This window comes from Rhizopus delemar, genomic scaffold, assembly GCF_000149305.1.
Source record: "Rhizopus delemar RA 99-880 supercont3.1 genomic scaffold, whole genome shotgun sequence".
Taxonomy (NCBI): domain Eukaryota; kingdom Fungi; phylum Mucoromycota; class Mucoromycetes; order Mucorales; family Rhizopodaceae; genus Rhizopus; species Rhizopus delemar.
In genome coordinates, this window is record NW_027137827.1 from 3,591,732 (window position 1) to 3,609,528 (window position 17,797).

Consider the following 17,797-nt stretch of genomic DNA (forward strand, 5'->3'; position numbering starts at 1 on the left):
TTCGCAATACCTGGTCCTCTCTTTTGTATATTTTAGGTAGAAAAGCACATACAAAAGGTTTAGTTTTGTTATTGTCGGTAGCTTGTTTAGTTTATTTAAAAAGAATTAAAATAGGGATGCTGTTGGACTTTAAGGTATAAACGGACATCTAATTTTATAGAAGATACAAGGTACAAGAGATGAATACTTGATTTTTATTATCACAAAATACACGTATTTTGAATTTCAGTCTTTTTATATCTTTAATCCATAGCCAACTGATGTCGAATGTTAACAATTTCCTCAATCGACAGTTGTCCGGGAGCAGCTGCAGAGGGTAAAGCAGGATGAGTAGCAGGTGTCAAGAATTGGTTGGCAACACGAGAGAATTTACCCTTAGCTCCCATGTTAATCAAGATGAGTTCCTTCTCACTCAAAGGATCCACTTGATGACGGAACTGTTCCAACTCGATATTGTCCATAGGTTGTTCGGCAAATCCGACTAATTTGATGACACCATGGTGATTATAGTATTCAAACAGGCGGTTGGCATGATTATATACCTCCTTCATCTTGTTGCCAGACCATGGACAGTGATGTTCTGGATCATGAAAAGACCCGATCAATTTGACGGTGGATGAGTAGTGGTAATTGAGCATCATCACATCCTCCAGCTTATTGATCGAGACCGTAGTCAGCTCAAGATCGACATAGTCACATCCCCAGCGGTGAGCCCAAAAGACGAGGTCGGTATACAATTTGGTCAGCTTGGGATCAAATTGACCAGCCTGGGGTATGGTGCGTACAGTAAAGATCACTGGGAGCTTTGTCTTGAGTCGAAGGTAAGCCAGTTGTGTACCTGCACATGCAATCCACTCCTTTTCTGATGCACGATCGAGCAAATAGTCTACTCGAAATTCGATTGCGTCCGCATTCTCCAACCACTGGTTCAGGACAGCAGGCAGGACGGACTTGTAGTCGGCAATTGTCGGTGTCACAAAGCTGCTGGGCCCTTTCTTTCGATTCACATGTCGACTCTTTCCGGTTTGAAGGACTGTGTCGATAAAGGTAAGCAAACCTTCACAGAATTGATCGTCGTCTTGTTCTTCTAATACGACATATTCGTAAGAACTACTATACTCATCCTTGGAAGTGCTGGTTCCAGCTTGACGTGTCAAGTGAATGTAAATTGTTTTTGTTGACTTTTGATCTGATACTTCTTTGGGTGTACATTGTACTTCACCGTACTCTTGCTGAACTTGATAATCGTAGCGAGTTTCCAAGGCCGTAAGCAAATGAGGGCTGCAGGACACCTGGTCAAAGACAAGAGTCATGTTTGGCAAATTAAAATGAATCTCTGATTTTTCAGTAAGAGTGGGAGCAATCGAAGCAGCCGGAGGAAGATACTTTGAAAGCACTTGCAAGATGTCATCATCTGGTACGTCACTTGCTTTGGGCTCTAATGTTTTACCAATCTCAGACAAGAGTACAATACGTTTCTGAGAACCTTTGTTCTTCTTGTCTACTTTTAAGGTTGTCATGACCTGACCCAAAGTAAGCTTGCTCTTTGCGTCCTTGTCAAGTGTTGTAGGAAGACCACAGAGCTCCAGACAGCGTGATAATCGATCGACAACTTCAACTGAGCAGTGGCCACGTACGCAAGCTAACTCTGCTTCCAAGATGAGGCCGATCGAGATACACTCACCATGCAACCAAGCAGGAGCCAGCACAGCTTCTAGAGCATGACCGATCGAGTGACCAAAGTTCAAAAGGCCTCGAAGGCCGCTTTCTCGCTCATCTTGAGTGACTACATCTGCTTTGAACTTTGCTGAAGCTGAAATGACGCTGGCAACAAAACTTTTCTCTTCATCTAAGTCCAAGGTACATTTAAAAGGAGAAGGTTATTTTAATGTCCAATGTATTTTACCTGTACTGCTATTTTTGTCTGATCCTAAAATAACAGATTCTATTATTTGCTTTCCATTTTCTAATCTTTCGAATTCGGATTGGCTTGAAATAGCTGCAGTCTAGAAAGAAAGAAATCAAAACAAAATGATTTTATTTTTACATCTCGTCACTAAACTTACCTTGATCACCTCAGCCATACCATTCGCTAATTCTCTCTTTGGTAGTGTTTGCAACATGGAAAGGTCCATAAAAATAAATCGTGGCTGCCAAAAGGTACCAATCAAGTTTTTACCATGAGGTGTATCAATAGCCGTTTTGCCTCCGATACTTGAATCAACCATGGCCAAAAGTGTGGTTGGTATTTGAACAAATGGGACACCACGCATAAAGGTTGAAGCAGTGTACCCGACAAGATCTCCAATGACACCGCCACCTAATGCAATCATACATGTATCTCTCGTACAAGATTCACTCAACATGTAATCTTCAATAGAGGCCTTCATCTGACGAGACTTGGACGTTTCTCCAGCTGCCATGATCCTTGTCAACAGCCTTTGTGAAGGATGCATGCGATCTTGGAAGGCTTTCATAAGCTGAGATAAATAAAGCGGAGCTAGATTGGTATCTGTTACAATGCAATAATTCGATGCTGGAACGGAAGATAAGATGGTAGAGGCAATGTAGTCTGTTAAATTATATCCAACATGTATTGCGTCTTTTACATCCAATACTGAGATTGTTTCAATATGACTTGCTTCGAAAACCATTTTCTTTCTCTCTTCTCTTTTACTTTTCTAGGCTGTTGTTTTCCTTTTTTTTCAAAAGAGAAAGGAAAAGAAGCAAGAATAAATATAAATTCAAAATAAATCCTATTGTTCAGTTATTATAAAAATAACTTGGTTTATTTTTGGAATCTATTATTTATCCAACTCTTGCGCATATATAAAACATACTTTTGTATAAGCGATTGACGTAATAAGTTTAATAATAATGAGACATTGTAATTATAGAATAAAATATAGAAGACACAATTAAAACAACAGCCATCACAAAGTTCACTTTGCCCCACCATGCTTCATATTCATTTCTACTTCCTGCACAGCAACAAGCGCCAAGAATCCATAAAGGTGGGCAAAACCAACCAAACAAAAAGAAAATGGCAGCAATGGGAAATTGTCTGCGTTCCATCATTCTTCTTCTTTGTGTTGCCTGTACTGGCATAGGTAGCTCTATGGTTTGGTATCTTACTTGTTGTGGATAAACAGGCTGTGAAGAAGGTTGAACTGGTACTTGAGGATAAATACGTTGTGAAGAAGAAGGAGGAGAGGGATGAGATGATTGTGGCAAATAGTTTGGGTTAAAAGGTGGACTGGAAATTTCCTCATAAGGTGGTGGTGGTAGTTCATCAACATCGCTTACATTATTGCGACTTGGCTGTTTTTTATTATTATTCATTATAATTGAAAAATAATAAAAAATAAAAAAGGCTGTGCTTTTTTCTTTTTTTCTTTCTTGATCTTCATGCTCATTTCAAATCCCGCTTTCCTACTTCAATGTGTATGGATCCAACATAAACATAAATGCTCCCCTCTCTCTCTTTCTCTCTCTTTTTCTCTCACTCCTTTCTTTTATTTTGCTTTCTTTTTTTTTTAACTTTTAAGCAATGAAATCAATAACAAAGCTATTCATATTATTATACATATTCCCATTCATCGTATCAGCTTCATTATTATTCCCAACTTCACATCATCACAAGACTGTAAGCTTGTTACTAAATTTGTTTCTATACTCAACACATTATCTAGTGTTCAGATATTGAAAGCCATGCTGATCAGTGTGAATTTGTTATTGCATCTTGTCAAGGGTTTAGTGGGTATTTCTTGAAATTTTACTATTGTTCAACAATTTGGAAACCATTTTGCGTCTTAATAATGGTAATCAGAGCTTTATAAAATACATTCATGATTCATAGACTGTTCCATTAGTTATCCGGATTACTGTTTTTGTTTGGTGCAGTGAGCGTAGTAGCAGCTGATTTCTTTTGTATGTGTCTATTTTACATAAAAAAAAATCCGCCTATAAACTTTAGCATGATTTAGGTCCCAATTTACAAACGATATCTTCAAAGCTTCAATTATCAGAAAGCATGGTAAGAATCGTTTATTATATTTATTATTTTTGAACGTTTAAATTAAATATTTTGTATAAACCTTGATAGGCAGGTGTAACAGTACTTGCATTCGGCAACGGCAGTCCTGATTTGTTTAGTACCTTCACGTATGCATAAATATAATTTTTTATTACACTTGAAAATGTTAAAGCAGGATAATAGGGCAATGAATAGTGGATCTGGTTCATTAGCTATCGGTGAATTGATTGGAGCAGCATTTTTTATTGTATCCGTTGTGTCAGGTTGTATGGGCATCATTCGACCTTTCCAGTCCAAGCGAATCACTTTTATGCGAGATGCTTCCTTTCTTACAGGAGCAATTATGATACTAACTTGGATAGTATATCACCGTCGTATCTGCTGGTATCACGGTCTTTTATTGATTGCTTATTATCTTACTTACGTAATTGTTGTGGTGATGGGAGCCTACAGATTTCCAGGGGCAGAAACACCAGCTTTACCAGAAGCCAAATCAGTCCACACAGCACATGAGTTTTTATCGGAAAATTCTGGTCTTTTGAGTTCATCTCACGAAGGTTTGTGTTTTTGTGCAAGTAACTGAAAAGGAGAGAAGACTTACATCGACTATACAGATCATCATAACCGCCATCATCACAAAAAACCGCCCAGATTAGAAATTCCAGTCAACGGCTTTTTATCTCAAGAACATCTAGGACACATCATTAAGCCCGTTTCACCCAACTCATCACACCCTTCTCGAAGATCATCCTTCCACTCAAACTTTCCTCGTACCACAAGCACCAATGGGTCCATCTCCTCACGTCTTTACCGCCACGCCATGTCTCCACGTATCGGTATTCGAACTTCACTGTTCAGCGCTATTGAGGTAGAGAACAAGGCATCCAACTGTCCAGATACTCATCTATTTGCATAGTTTCAAGAGCAAGTAACAAGTATCCGTCGAGCAAGCAGTACACAGGCGCTTCCTTTACCAAGCACAAGAAACTCCTCGGGTTTGATCCACAGATCATCCAGAGTATCCGTTCCTTGTATGTCCACTCGACATCACGTAGATCCTCCTCACCTGACAATCCAAGCTCCCCCTGAAAACGAAGATTATTTCACAGTGATATCGACCAACAATGCTGTTCCTGAAATTACATTAGCACCCCCCATCTATCTCGATGACGATCCTCTGCCTTCATCACCCCAAGTACCAGACGAACCGGACAAACTCATCATCGTGAATCCACCGACGACTTGGATGGGAGACGTCATGGCCGTCTTGTTTCCTACCATGCAAGACTGGTCCTCCAAGACGTCTTTTGCCAAGCTGAATGCGCTTATTGCGGTGCCGATCGTGTTCATCTTGACCTTGACCTTACCTGTGACAGAAGCAGACGACGTCAAGGTGGATGATATTGAGATTGTCGAGGAGGTAGTACCTCAGGTGGTGATCAATAAGAATTATTTGACAGTGCCCACATCAGAAAGTTATCCGGATATCGTAGAGGAAGAAGAGGATGAAGGTGTGGTCACTGAATCTCAGTTGGGTTGGTGTCGATGGTTATTGGCCACACAAGCGATATGTTCAATCACTTTTGTTACTTGTGTGATGGCTTGTAAAGTATTGATTGTCCAAGAAAAAAGGGGAGAAAGGAACTGACAGGTTTTTTTTATATAGTAAATGGGTTTATTCCTGCCTATAGTATTTTAGGTGGCTTTATAGCTGGTTGTATGCTGGCAGGAGTTGTTCTTTATACTACAAAAGAAAATGAACCTCCTCATTGGCAGTGGATGCTATCTTTTGGTGGCTTTGTGATTGCCTTGAATTGGATCTTTTTACTTGCTAATGAAATGGTTGGACTTTTACAAGCATTAGGCACCATTTTTGATATTAGTGAAGCCATCATGGGTTTAACTATATTTGCACTTGTAAGAAATAGTAGAAATGAAAAAGAAAAAATAACAAATTCATTCTATAGGGAAATAGTGTAGGTGATTTAGTTGCAAATACGGCTATTGCCAAGATGGGATTCCCTACTATGGCCATCTCTGCCTGCTATGCTGGCCCGTTATTAAGTAAGAAATGAAAAAAAAGGTTGTTTGGCTTATTTATATAACAGCTTATAATAGATATGGTCTTGGGCGTAGGTATCTCGTCTACATATCAAGCATGGATCACTGGTAAACCTTACGAACTTGATATTGCCCCCACCATCCTGATCTCCTCTTGTGGTCTTATTACAGTCTTGCTGAGCACTTTAATTGTGGTAAACATCAATGGATATCATATCAATGAAGGCCTGGGTTGGTGGATGATTATTGTGTATTCCACTTGTTGTATTGTCAATGTCTTGTTGGAATTTCGATTTTTAAATTAAATTATTCTCTCAGCTAAAATAAAGCATCCCCCTTAAAGAAATGGCATAATTTTTTTTCTGTCTTTTTTTTTCTCTCTCTTTCATATAAAGTGAGGTAAATAAAATAAAGTCTGTTTGTTTGTTTTTTTGTTAAGAAAATAGCTAAATAAAAAGAAAAGAAAAAAAAAAAAAGAAATGAATGAAACAAGTGTGTTTCCAAGTCAAGATTCCAGTACAGAACACAACGTAAAGAAGGCAGATTTTTTTATGGTAGAACGTCTGATACTAATGCCAATAGTTACAGACAATTGTAGTGACCAATATATCCCCCACAAGTACTGAATCACAATTAGCCAACTCATATTCTGTTTATGGAAAAGTGAACCGAGTTGACATGCTTTCAGGTCATGCTCAAGTTCGATTTGAGGATGAGGCATCCGCTTTACGTGCCATTCAACAACAAACAACCGAATCAATAAAAACTCATGAATTTTTGAGTAAATTAACAAAAATGAGAAAAGTTTTTTTTTATTAACTGCTGTCGTCAGGTAATGAAAAACAAGTTTTGGTTAAGAGCAGTAATCAAGAAATACAAGCGACGATCTCAAACTTACCTTTTACTCAGCCTATACTAGAAGAGTTGAAAAACGCATTAGCACCTTATCACTATAAAAAGGTAAACGTATGTCTGTTATAAAAAGAAAAGAAAAGCTCATTTTTTATCCGAGCAGATCGATCATGACCAACATAACTGGCATATTTTATTTCCTTCAAGGTCGGCAGCATGGGAAGCTCAGAAATCTATCAAGATCATTGCTGGTTACAATATTAAAATAGGGCTTGCAGAATCATCTGTTGTGAAGGATTACGTTGACGTGTTTATAAAAGATGCTGGATCCGCACCACCCCTCACATATGATTTCCTGACGCCTAAAACCTCAGAGGACTTGGTTGTAGTGAAGAGGAAAAGAACAAACAAATCAAAGCAATCGGATTCTCAACCAAAAAAGAAAAAGATAATCATTCAAGATAAAGGGAAAAAGGTGATAGAAGCAAATAATAAAAGTAATAGAACTAGTAGTAGTATCAGTAGTAGCAATGGAGAAGAAAAAGCAGAAGAAAACGCAGTAGAGCAGGAAGAAGAAGAAGAAGCAAATAATATTTCAGACGTGGACGAGGTTACTATGGATGCATTACTAGAAAATGTGGATGAGGTGGATGAAGAAGAAGAAGCATGGCTGAACGAACCCGAAGTTGAGATTGAACTCAATAAGGAATGGGATCCATTCTACCAAACAAAAGATACGGAAGATTTAAAATTTTTAAGGATAGCGTTGATTGAGAGAGTACATGCGGACTTGAAGCAAGGTACAAAAGTGATGTTTATGAAAGAAGAATTCACAATGACGCACTATAAAATTAGAATTATTAGAACCGTTAAAAGAGGAAGAGGCAGTAACATCATCTCAGTCAGCCAGGACAAGAGCCTACTGTCCAATTCCTGAATCAGTCAAAGCCACTTATTTACCCAAGAATAGAGCATTGACCGTGGATACAAAGACAACGACTAATTCACGTACAGCGCGTGTCAATAATCGTCGATTAGTATCTGGGATCATGGTTCAAAATAAATCGATGGCAGAATCAGATTTGCTCAAATTCAACCAGCTCAAGAATAGAAAAAAGCGGCTTATATTTGACAAGTCACCTATACATGATTGGGGACTCTACGCAGGAGAGTCAATTGATGCGCACGATATCGTGATTGAGTATATTGGTGAAGTCATCCGTCAGCAAGTAGCAGAGATAAGGGAAAAGCATTATGAACGTATAGGTATCGGTAGTAGCTATCTATTTCGTGTAGATGATGACATGGTGATTGATGCAACAAAGAAAGGAGGTATGGCAAGGTTTATTAATCACTGTTGCACGGTGAGTTTGCAATTTCAAGTATTTAAAGAAAATAGTTTGTCTTATGTTAAGTATATAGCCAAATTGTAGTGCAAAGATCATTACAGTCGATAAACAAAAGAAAGTGGTGATTTATGCTAATAGAGATATTGAACCTGGTGAAGAAATAACTTATGATTACAAGTTTCCTATTGAAGCAGAAAAAATACCTTGTTTTTGTGGAAGTAAATTCTGCAAAGGATCGTAAGTTTTTTTCTTTATGCGTATATGTGTTTATTGATTATATTTGTGTAGGTTAAACTAAAATGAAATTTTATATGTTTACTGTAAATTATTATCTTCTTTTTATCTCTTTATTTCTTTGATTAAGCAAACCATCGTAAATAAACCTTGTAAGAAGAAGGCCCTCTTTCTCTATAACTATGAGGAAATCTGTAGTCATAATATATGAGGTTGAGTTGGTTTTACTTGATTAATAGTAAAATTAAAAATTTGAGTCAGTCTGCTTTACAAGAATACGATGTCAAAAGCAACAAATAGAAATGCACTATGTCAAGGGTAAGTCTTATGTAGCAAGTCCAAAGACAATTAAAAAAAAAAAAAAAAAAAAAAGTGCACCATTTCCGTAAATAGATTGCACAAATACTAAAAATCTTTGCATACATAAAAAATCCAGATTGCTCGAATGAAATGATTAATCTGCACACTGACCGAAATCGGTCTGCATGCCTAAAATGTAAAGATTGCATAGCCTCTGGAATTTTTATTGCACAACTGTGCAATTTTTTACAAAGGCTCTTTAAACAGGATTGTAGTTTTGAATCTAAATGACGACGGAACCCTTGAAGGACCTCCAGATAGACATTGTTGCAGGATTCAGTTATTTCTGTAGTCAGAATTTCTTCTTTTAATCGCCCTTCTCTTTTTATCTTGCTTTTGACTACGGACCAAAACTGCTCAATCGAAACAAGTTCTGAAGAGTATACGCATCCGTATTCTCGGCTTACAACGATGGCGTCTTCATTCCTTCAAATTGCTTGCTGTTTGAGTCCGCCTTGACATCGATATTTTGGTTTTCTGAATCATTCAGTACGGGCTTAAAGAAATCAAACATCTTTATAGGGACTGTAGATGAACATTTCCTTTCAATCGCCATAAAAGCCTGCACGAATTTAGTGGAGAATTTCTCCTTCTCTTCAAAAGTAATTTCTACCAAGTTGGTTGCATACCTTAGAACGTGTGCTAAACGGCCTGGCCCATAACACCTGCTTTCAACAATGAGATGTGTGAGTTGTCTGAGATCCAAGGGGCTGATTCTATTTCTGAGTGAATTGCTTTAAACGGGGGAGCGTTGCTATACTCCCATGATTTTTTATTGCTTATGGCGAAGCTATATTTATCGGTTTCGCTTAAATGATTGTCGGTTACGTAAAGAACTACATCTTCTAGCAGGTTCATAGTGATAGCAATAAATAAATAAAAAAAGTGGGGTTTTAGATCCAATGAAAAAGTCTTTTGTTTTGGGTAAATGAATAGTAATTTTGACCAGAGATAGTCTGCACTTTCGTTCAAACTTTCAGCATCTAAGAAATCAAAAAGGTTCATTTTTTTTAAGGGGGTTAATTCCGGTTTTGATTAGATTCCTTTAAATGTCAATATGAGGGAGAAAAGAGATTGGACATTAAAAGGAAGCTGTGTTTCGTAAAAATAAAAAGATTATAAAATTCAACGAGACTTAAAAAAAGGTATACCTTTATTTAATACCATTGTAACTAGTACTTTTATCCTTTTCATAAAGGTTCAATTAAATCCTTTTCAAGTTAGTTTAATTAATTATAGCTGTAGATCTAGTGTGAAGATCTGCTCCTGGTTACGCAAATAGGCCGTTTAACATTATTTCGCAAGTTGATCTATCTTCCATTTGTGCATCATTGCATCAGGAGTTATATGCAAAGAGCTTGCATTGAGCTAAAGGAGTAGGATTCGTTGTGACCCGAATAAGAGAGAAAAGAATGTAATTAATCTTTTGTAAAGCATTCACAATTCTGATAAATTGAATACGAACCATGTTTAAAGTGTGTCAATATACGACAGGATCGGATTAAGGAAAGTAGATGAGTAAATTAACGGGCGTCATCAAGATAATGAAACTGTTCATGCAAATGAGTGAGCTTGTTAATGGTCATATTAATGGTGACGGTCGGATAGAAAGAGATGGCTTGAAAGATTGAACGCCAAATGCTATGAAGAGTGCATGCATATATTTGTTTGAAGAAAAGCGAGGTGAGAGGTAACGAAGGATCACGGGTGTTTGAGATGGATGGGAAAGAATTGACGGAATGGAGGATGTGGATTACATAGTGAGGAATATGTTGTAAGAAGGATCAACTAGGGGTGAATGTTATAACGCGTAAGATCTGCCAAAGTTTTTTTTTTTTTTTTAAAAAAAAAAAAAAAGAATGAGTGTGTTGGGAACTGTAACACGGCCAGGAATCGATAGTTGACGTTGGGAATGTAGATGACAAGCTTGAGTAATTTCTGTATGGAGTTTTTGAAAAACAATTGAACGTTGGATGAGACTAGAGCAAATGAGGAAACCAAGAGAGATGAAGGAGATGATCGATTATGCCAAGCAGTGATATCATGTCTGTGAGATTATGGACTGTGTTTTGAATTGAAGGACTGGTGTGGAGCTGAGTAAAAGAGGTGCTATGATTATCGATTGGATCGACAGAGGTGGTGAGTGAAAGAGTGCTTCCGTTTGAAGTTGAAAACCTGTGGATGCAGGACCTTGTTGGGTTGAAACACCTTTTTGTTTAGTTTGAGATCCTGTGATTGACTAAAGGATAGCAATATGTATTTTAGTGAGGTCATGCTATATACCTTATGGTTATTGATAATAATATCACGATTAAAGTAATATAGAGGGTCAAGGATAGTGTTGATAACTAAATGAAAGGTTAAATATGAACACTGTCAGTTCAAATAAAAATGATTTGATTTCTTATAAGAGATGATAAAGAGGGGGGTTTAGAACGTTATATATGACATCTTTTGAATTCTGATGAGCATACGAAACAAACATTGTAGAATTCTTGTTTTGGTGAAGGTAAACATAAACTTAATCTTACATATTAACTTGCAGACTATTAAAATAAGCTGCGTAAAAGTTTATTAAAGTCAAGAAAGTATATATGCAAAAGCATCATTGAACGTATGTAAAAGGTAGATCACAACTGCATATAAAAAATACAAGATCTATCGGAAGACCAAATGTTCAGGGACAATTACCAAAAAAAGAGAAGGGAGAGATAAGACGTGTCACTGGTGGGAAACGGGCATTCTCTGAAAGAAGAAGGAAAGAGAAGTCAGATGAGTAAAATAGAATATAAAAGAGGTTGATATCTTTATAAATGAAAACAAGATATTCTTGAAAGAAACAGTAAAAAGTAGTTGGTTTTACATGTCAACACAAGATTGACAGTGAACAAGAAAGTCAAAAATGTAGTACAAATCGTTTTATCTATCAACCCTAACTCACTGAAAAAGGGGTGACATGACCTCTTCTGAATTACATGTGGCGATGTACTTTTGTGCCAGAGTAGTTTATTGGCTATTATCAATCAAGCCTAATACTCTACAAGAACTATTAGTCCTGTACTTTTTTTATATCAATAATTGAATTGAAAAGAAAGCTTTAAGCTAGAAATTCATTGTGTTTTGTAACGAATAGGTTTGTCAACTTATTCTTTGCGTACAAAAAGGGTAATCCTTTTCTAATATACCCATGTGATTGATCAAGTTTGTGTGTGCTACGCTTTCTATTTTCTCACTCCTCATTTTTTTTATAATTACAAAACCAATTGTCACATCGATAGCTATCAAAGCCTTCTTTTTGCCTTAAAAAGAAACCGTTTAGTTTATTTTTTTTTTTTTATTCTTTTTCTTTGAAAAAAGGATATAATGCTTAGACAAATGGAAAGATATAAAATTATGAAGCAAAAACATATCAATAATAAAATGGATGAGCATGACATGACTACAATAGACAGCAGAATAAAATCTTATGAAACTACTGCTCTGCCACCTATAAATATGCTCTTGTCCGTTAATAGACCTTTTCTGTCTCCTCAATTAGATTTATCTCAATCAAAGCTCTCGGATTATTACAATAAATCAGTCAGTGAACTAAAAAGAACACATTACACCTCAACAACCAAGGATGATCATACAAGTCACTCTCTAAAAGATCTTGGTCAACAACTTCACCAGATAGCCTCACTCAATAACCAATCCATAAGCCCAGACCAAGTTGAATCTAGTCATACAAAAAATGCAATTCTATTACCACAACATGAATATAGAAAGCAAAGTGACGAAAAAGGTTCAGAAAAAGATGTTTCAGCCTCTCTTCCAGTTTCAAATCATCCTACAGAATACGATTTTAATGAAGTAAGCCTCTTCTTCTCATCATTTTATTTTGTTCTAATGTAAACATCAGATCATCAAACAATGCTCAACTATTGAAAAGGAAATGAAAGAAAAAATAAAAGCTGAGCTTGATGATTCGGTTTCTATGGAACCTTGGTTAGACGGTATGATTACTGCTGCCAATAAAATATTAAATGCATTACTTCGATTAAGAAAACGACAGATGACCATGGAATCTTCAATTCACAAACAACACATGGAGTCACAGTATGATGAAAAGGTAATTTGTTTTCCATTTTGTCACTTTCACAGTGATCATTTGTTTATCCTTTTTAAAATAATAGAATATTGAGATTCCTAAAACACGCAAAAGAAGAGTAAGTGTACGAAAACATCAAATACTTTTACAAAACTAACTCGAATAACGAAAAATAAGAGATCACATATTCAAGGCCGTTGTCATTCCTGTAATATCTCAGAGACACCAGAATGGAGAAGAGGTCCAAATGGAGCACGTACGTTGTGTAACGCGTGCGGCTTACGTAAGTGATTAAACTAAAGATAGAAGGAAAAGAAAAAAAAGCCTGACTCAATTGGCTATAAAGATTATGCAAAACTCGCAAAGAGAACACAAAACAAAGATGATACGAGCATGAAGTAATATGCTAATAAGTGAATCATTTCAAATCGTAAAGGAATATGTACATGCTCAAGTAACACTGCTGTATAGCAATGTCCTCATAACTACCCTTTTGTATTTTTACAGAAAATAATAACTACGAGCCCTTTTTTTTTTGTTTTTATATAAAAAAATAAAATACAAAGACATTATACAATTATAACGCGTGTGGTGATTGATAGCTTTCAAAATCTCTTGTCTTAAAGTTGCCAATCAATCTGAATAGATTTTATTTGAAAATGACAAACTAACCTGATATGTGGCTGTATAATTGTTTGATGTCATACTACACAATACCCACCAAGAATAGCACAAATGATCCCAAATTCTCACTGTGGAAAAAAACATGCCTGTTTGCGGTCAAAGAGCTCAATCACAATGCTTTCAAGTTTATCAAGCAACTATTCCTGCAGCAGTGTCTTGGCACTCGAAAACAACATAAAAAAACCCAAACTGCCTTCTTGCTGTCAACCAACCGTTTCACTGATTCTAAAGTTTTGGTTACTTCTGACAAGAACAGACCTTAGCCGTTACATAAGATGACGCCTTGGATAGCTTTCGAATAGCTGATCTCAAGACTTGTATTTATCACCCAACTCAACTACTCACCAAAAGAAGAGGTTGTAATCCACCATTTCAAGGTACACAACCAGTGAACTACGACTGGTTCTCTGCTGTTTCTATCGAATCTTTTGTCAACAAAGATTCCTCACTCAAATCTTATAGTTGCCCTTCGAACCTTTGTTGACCAACCATACGCTCCATCCAATTTAAACCAAGTCACCTTCATCCTCTCATATCAATAGCCACACTGGACCTCAACCGGATCAGCTTTTTGCCAGTAGGCTTTCAAAAAAGTATGCGACCATCTTTTAATTGTTTCAGACGCTTTTATCCTTGATTCCCGAAAGGTGATTCTTTTTCACGTGTTTTATTTTAACTTGTTTGGGTGAATTAATCTATGTAAGTGTAAACAAGGATTGTGTTTATCAACCTCAATTAGTTGCATGATGTGTACAATCGCATATCTTTTTTGTTTGAGGCAGATCAAAAGAGGGATTGGAAGCTAAAAAAAAAAAGAAAGGAAGGCAAATAGATCCTTTTACATGAAATGTTTAACAAAGCTTTGCATATAATCAGAATGATTGCCATCAAGGTACTTTGATGAGTTCACTTTATTCTTCCTCTTCATCCTGTCGGGATGTCCAAGTTCTTTCTAGCCACATACACAAGTATATCACACGTCCTCAGCTGGAATATGACCTTGCTATCAACAGAATCAACAGTGCTAAAGACTTTGATCATGACAAGGTCAATGATTTCATAGGATACGTAGCGCTTCCGAATCAGATCAGCTTTCATCCAGGATCATGATTACATGTGTCATCACTCCTGTGGAAAGCGTATCAAATTGGACTAGACCTTACAAACATTCTGAAGAGGGAAGATGCTTTGCCTCCTTCTGTTGATTTGGAAAATCAGATGCACTAAATACCAGACCTATCGATATGAATAAGACTGAAAGAAAAAGGGAGGATTTGTTATCTGACTCTGGTTATCTCAATGTCTGAGAAAACTATTTCAATTTGAAACCCAAAAAGTCTGAATCTGAATAGCAAACACTGTAAATACAGCCTTACGCTGCTTTTTTTTTTTTTTTTTTTTTTTTTTTTTTTTTTCTTTTTCTAACTCAAAATGTCTGATATTGTTGTACCCGGTTTCAAAAGCTCTGAATTGATTGCTGAACTCAACAAGGCCTTTGAATCCTTTAGTCCTGAAGAAAAGGCTAAATTAATCAAACAGGTCAATGGTATTTTCCAATTCGTGATTAAGAACAGTGAAGGCAAAGAAGAAATATTTACGGTGGATGTCAAGAAGGAAGGAAAAGTGAGCCGTGGTAAAGGTCCTGGTAAGGCAGATGCTATCTTGACTTTGAAGGATCAAGACTTTGTTGACTTGGCTACTGGTAAATTGAATGGTCAAAAGGCTTACATGAGTGGAAAGCTCAAGATTAAGGGACAAATCATGCTGGCTATGAAATTGGATCATGTCTTCAAGGCTGTGAATCCAAAAGCCAAGCTTTAGACTCTGTGGATGTGTATCAGTCTTTATGAATGAATCAATTTTTTTTTTCAACTGGATCGAGTTCATTCTATTTTGTAAACATTCTGTCCCATAATAAAAATACCACGCTGTTCACTTCATGTCTCTTAAGTAAGTCATATATAGCCTATTAACTTAACATAGCTTTGTTATGCGTTTTCCCTTTCCAAAACCTTTTGGGTTCTATTGCCTAGTTTTTTTTTTTTCTTAAAAAAAAGCAGTCTTTGGTATCATAGACATCAGTCCGTGTTTCCTTAATGCACTATAGATGTATCAGGATTTACAGTTTATAAAGATGATAAGGCACCGTAGTAACACCTTAGTCTCTTTTTGAATAGCAATCGCATAGTTTAAGCTTCGTTGCTTTTCAAATACCGACCAAAATTAATGCTAGACAGTGACCATCAAGTAATTATACTACTGCCAGTGTTCTTTCAGAAATTCTAGTATAATTCAAACAGTTGTTTATTAAATATGTTTTACTCAAGAGTTGGACTATTCATTCATTTCGCTGGGATGTTGTTTGATCAAGCGGAGTCGATCAATATCTATTATGTAATCTCGAATCTATTGTCATACAATAAAAGATGGAAAAGTAAAGGATTTGAAACAAGAAATCAAAAGACTCGATTGTAAAGTGATGGTACTTGAACAAGGTTTACTTTTATTAAAATATACTACAACTAACACGTATGACAATGTGATACGTACAAGTAAAATGAAAATAGCATTTTTTAAATGAAAAAAAAGGAGCTGCTTTCTCATTATTTTGATAGAATTTTCTGAAGATGTTTTCTTATTATACTGAAAGAGACAAAGTTATGATTCAATAAAGGTTTTAACATGAGAATTGGTTGTTTGCATATCTGTCTACATGTAGATAGTAAATTGAAATGAGTAGGTCAAGATAGGATTTTAATTGAACAATCAAAGATATCAAAAAGAAGTCAACGCGTACTTTGTAGACAATGATTCCTGTTCTTTTTTTCTTTTTCATTGTTCGTTTGTTGCTATCAACCAATTTGGTTCTCCTGCTCTTTTTTCCTCTTCTTTTGACAAACAATATGATCCAGGAAATACTAAAACGTAAACATGCTTCTGCTGAAGAAACTATGCAAAGCTTATCTGATTTAAGAAATGCATTGTCAACTCAGCCATGTCCGCCCATGGTAAGGCAGTAATCATCATCTGAAGCGTACGCTTACATTGCAGGATAGCTTAGAGAGAAAGTGTGGATATTGTTGCTTGACGTTCGCGATATATCAGCATCCAGCTACATCAATCTAGTTGAATTGGGTCCAAGTACCTCAGACGATCAAATAAGGAATGATGCGTTTAGAACGATGGCTACTGATGCAAACTTTCTTGAACGTGTATCGGAAGATATGCTGATTAGGCTTCTGAATGCTTTAGTATGGAAAAAGGAAAGAGGTAGATGGACACTTGGTCATATGGTATTCATAACGCATAAGAGTATTCACCTTTCATATAGAAAGTACACCTAGTCCATCGAACGCCTGCCAACAATCTGGTTTCACTTATTTACAGGGTATGAACGCATTGGCTGCTCCATTTCTGATGTGTATGCCAGAGATGAGTGCTTTGTTTGCCTTTTCAGAGTTTATTGGCAGATGGTGTCCGCTTTATGTTCAACCCAACATGAGAGGTGTTCACTGTGGTATTCGAGCAAGTACAAAACCTCATTACTTTTTTTTAATAACCTTCTTATTAGCTCTTTGAGTTGTGTTTACGCTTTCTTGATCCTACCCTGTATGGTTATTTACGCGGAAAAAGCTACTCGGCCGTTGTCTATGCCTTTGCTCGTAAGTGCTTTGTTTGTAAGCCAACGACTGATGTGAATTATAGCCATCATGACCTTTTCTGCTTGCACACCTCCTCTTTCTGAACTCTTGGAATTGTGGGATTACATGTTTGCACACGGAATTCACCTCAACATTCTCTTTGTTATCGCCCAAATGCTCATGATGCGGGCTGATATCCTGAACAGTCCAAGCCCTTGCAAGATACTACGCGTATGGCCGCCTCTTCGCGCTCAACAGATCATCAAGATGACAAAATCGCTCTCTAAGGCCTTACCTTCCGATTTGCACCAAAAATTGGTTCATCATGCTTCGGATGAATCCATAGCGGATCAATTGGGTATTGCTGCAAATATAACGGAATTGCAGCATGTTGAAGAAGATTTACCAGCCTATTTACGTGACACTTAAATAAAGTTGACACAAGCACACACTTTGACATGCTTTTTTTTTTTAAAAAAAAATTTTTTTA

General features: G+C 36.6%; 8 protein-coding genes across 8 annotated transcripts; 5 read left to right on the plus strand and 3 right to left on the minus strand.

The window, feature by feature from the left end:
* Positions 1-242: 242 nt before the first annotated feature.
* On the minus strand, positions 243-2,423 carry RO3G_01377 (uncharacterized protein; the record flags this gene model as incomplete). The annotated part of the gene is made up of 3 exons (XM_067655968.1): positions 243-1,849; positions 1,907-2,006; positions 2,067-2,423. 3 exons carry the CDS (start codon positions 2,421-2,423, stop codon positions 243-245), a joined length of 2,064 nt encoding a protein of 687 aa, XP_067512069.1.
* A 445-nt stretch (positions 2,424-2,868) lies between these two features.
* Positions 2,869-3,342, minus strand: RO3G_01378 (uncharacterized protein; the record flags this gene model as incomplete). The annotated part of the gene is made up of 1 exon (XM_067655969.1): positions 2,869-3,342. The coding sequence occupies one exon, from the start codon at positions 3,340-3,342 to the stop codon at positions 2,869-2,871; it is 474 nt and encodes a 157-aa protein (XP_067512070.1).
* Positions 3,343-3,550: 208 nt separating this feature from the next.
* Positions 3,551-6,402, plus strand: RO3G_01379 (uncharacterized protein; the record flags this gene model as incomplete). The annotated part of the gene is made up of 10 exons (XM_067655970.1): positions 3,551-3,646; positions 3,693-3,821; positions 3,873-3,930; positions 3,987-4,036; positions 4,212-4,593; positions 4,651-4,904; positions 4,953-5,640; positions 5,703-5,953; positions 6,004-6,100; positions 6,155-6,402. 10 exons carry the CDS (start codon positions 3,551-3,553, stop codon positions 6,400-6,402), a joined length of 2,253 nt encoding a protein of 750 aa, XP_067512071.1.
* A 174-nt stretch (positions 6,403-6,576) lies between these two features.
* Positions 6,577-8,596, plus strand: RO3G_01380 (uncharacterized protein; the record flags this gene model as incomplete). The annotated part of the gene is made up of 7 exons (XM_067655971.1): positions 6,577-6,627; positions 6,680-6,878; positions 6,930-7,057; positions 7,113-7,749; positions 7,805-8,313; positions 8,372-8,535; positions 8,587-8,596. 7 exons carry the CDS (start codon positions 6,577-6,579, stop codon positions 8,594-8,596), a joined length of 1,698 nt encoding a protein of 565 aa, XP_067512072.1.
* Positions 8,597-9,295: 699 nt separating this feature from the next.
* RO3G_01381 (uncharacterized protein) lies at positions 9,296-9,897 on the minus strand (the record flags this gene model as incomplete). Its single annotated transcript, XM_067655972.1, has 2 exons — positions 9,296-9,626; positions 9,839-9,897. The coding sequence occupies 2 exons, from the start codon at positions 9,895-9,897 to the stop codon at positions 9,296-9,298; spliced, it is 390 nt and encodes a 129-aa protein (XP_067512073.1).
* A 2,415-nt stretch (positions 9,898-12,312) lies between these two features.
* RO3G_01382 (uncharacterized protein) lies at positions 12,313-13,277 on the plus strand (the record flags this gene model as incomplete). The annotated part of the gene is made up of 4 exons (XM_067655973.1): positions 12,313-12,744; positions 12,794-13,003; positions 13,068-13,100; positions 13,176-13,277. 4 exons carry the CDS (start codon positions 12,313-12,315, stop codon positions 13,275-13,277), a joined length of 777 nt encoding a protein of 258 aa, XP_067512074.1.
* Positions 13,278-15,097: 1,820 nt separating this feature from the next.
* RO3G_01383 (uncharacterized protein) lies at positions 15,098-15,487 on the plus strand (the record flags this gene model as incomplete). The annotated part of the gene is made up of 1 exon (XM_067655974.1): positions 15,098-15,487. The coding sequence occupies one exon, from the start codon at positions 15,098-15,100 to the stop codon at positions 15,485-15,487; it is 390 nt and encodes a 129-aa protein (XP_067512075.1).
* Positions 15,488-17,056: 1,569 nt separating this feature from the next.
* Positions 17,057-17,736, plus strand: RO3G_01384 (uncharacterized protein; the record flags this gene model as incomplete). The annotated part of the gene is made up of 2 exons (XM_067655975.1): positions 17,057-17,195; positions 17,372-17,736. 2 exons carry the CDS (start codon positions 17,057-17,059, stop codon positions 17,734-17,736), a joined length of 504 nt encoding a protein of 167 aa, XP_067512076.1.
* Between the last annotated feature and the right edge of the window lie 61 nt (positions 17,737-17,797).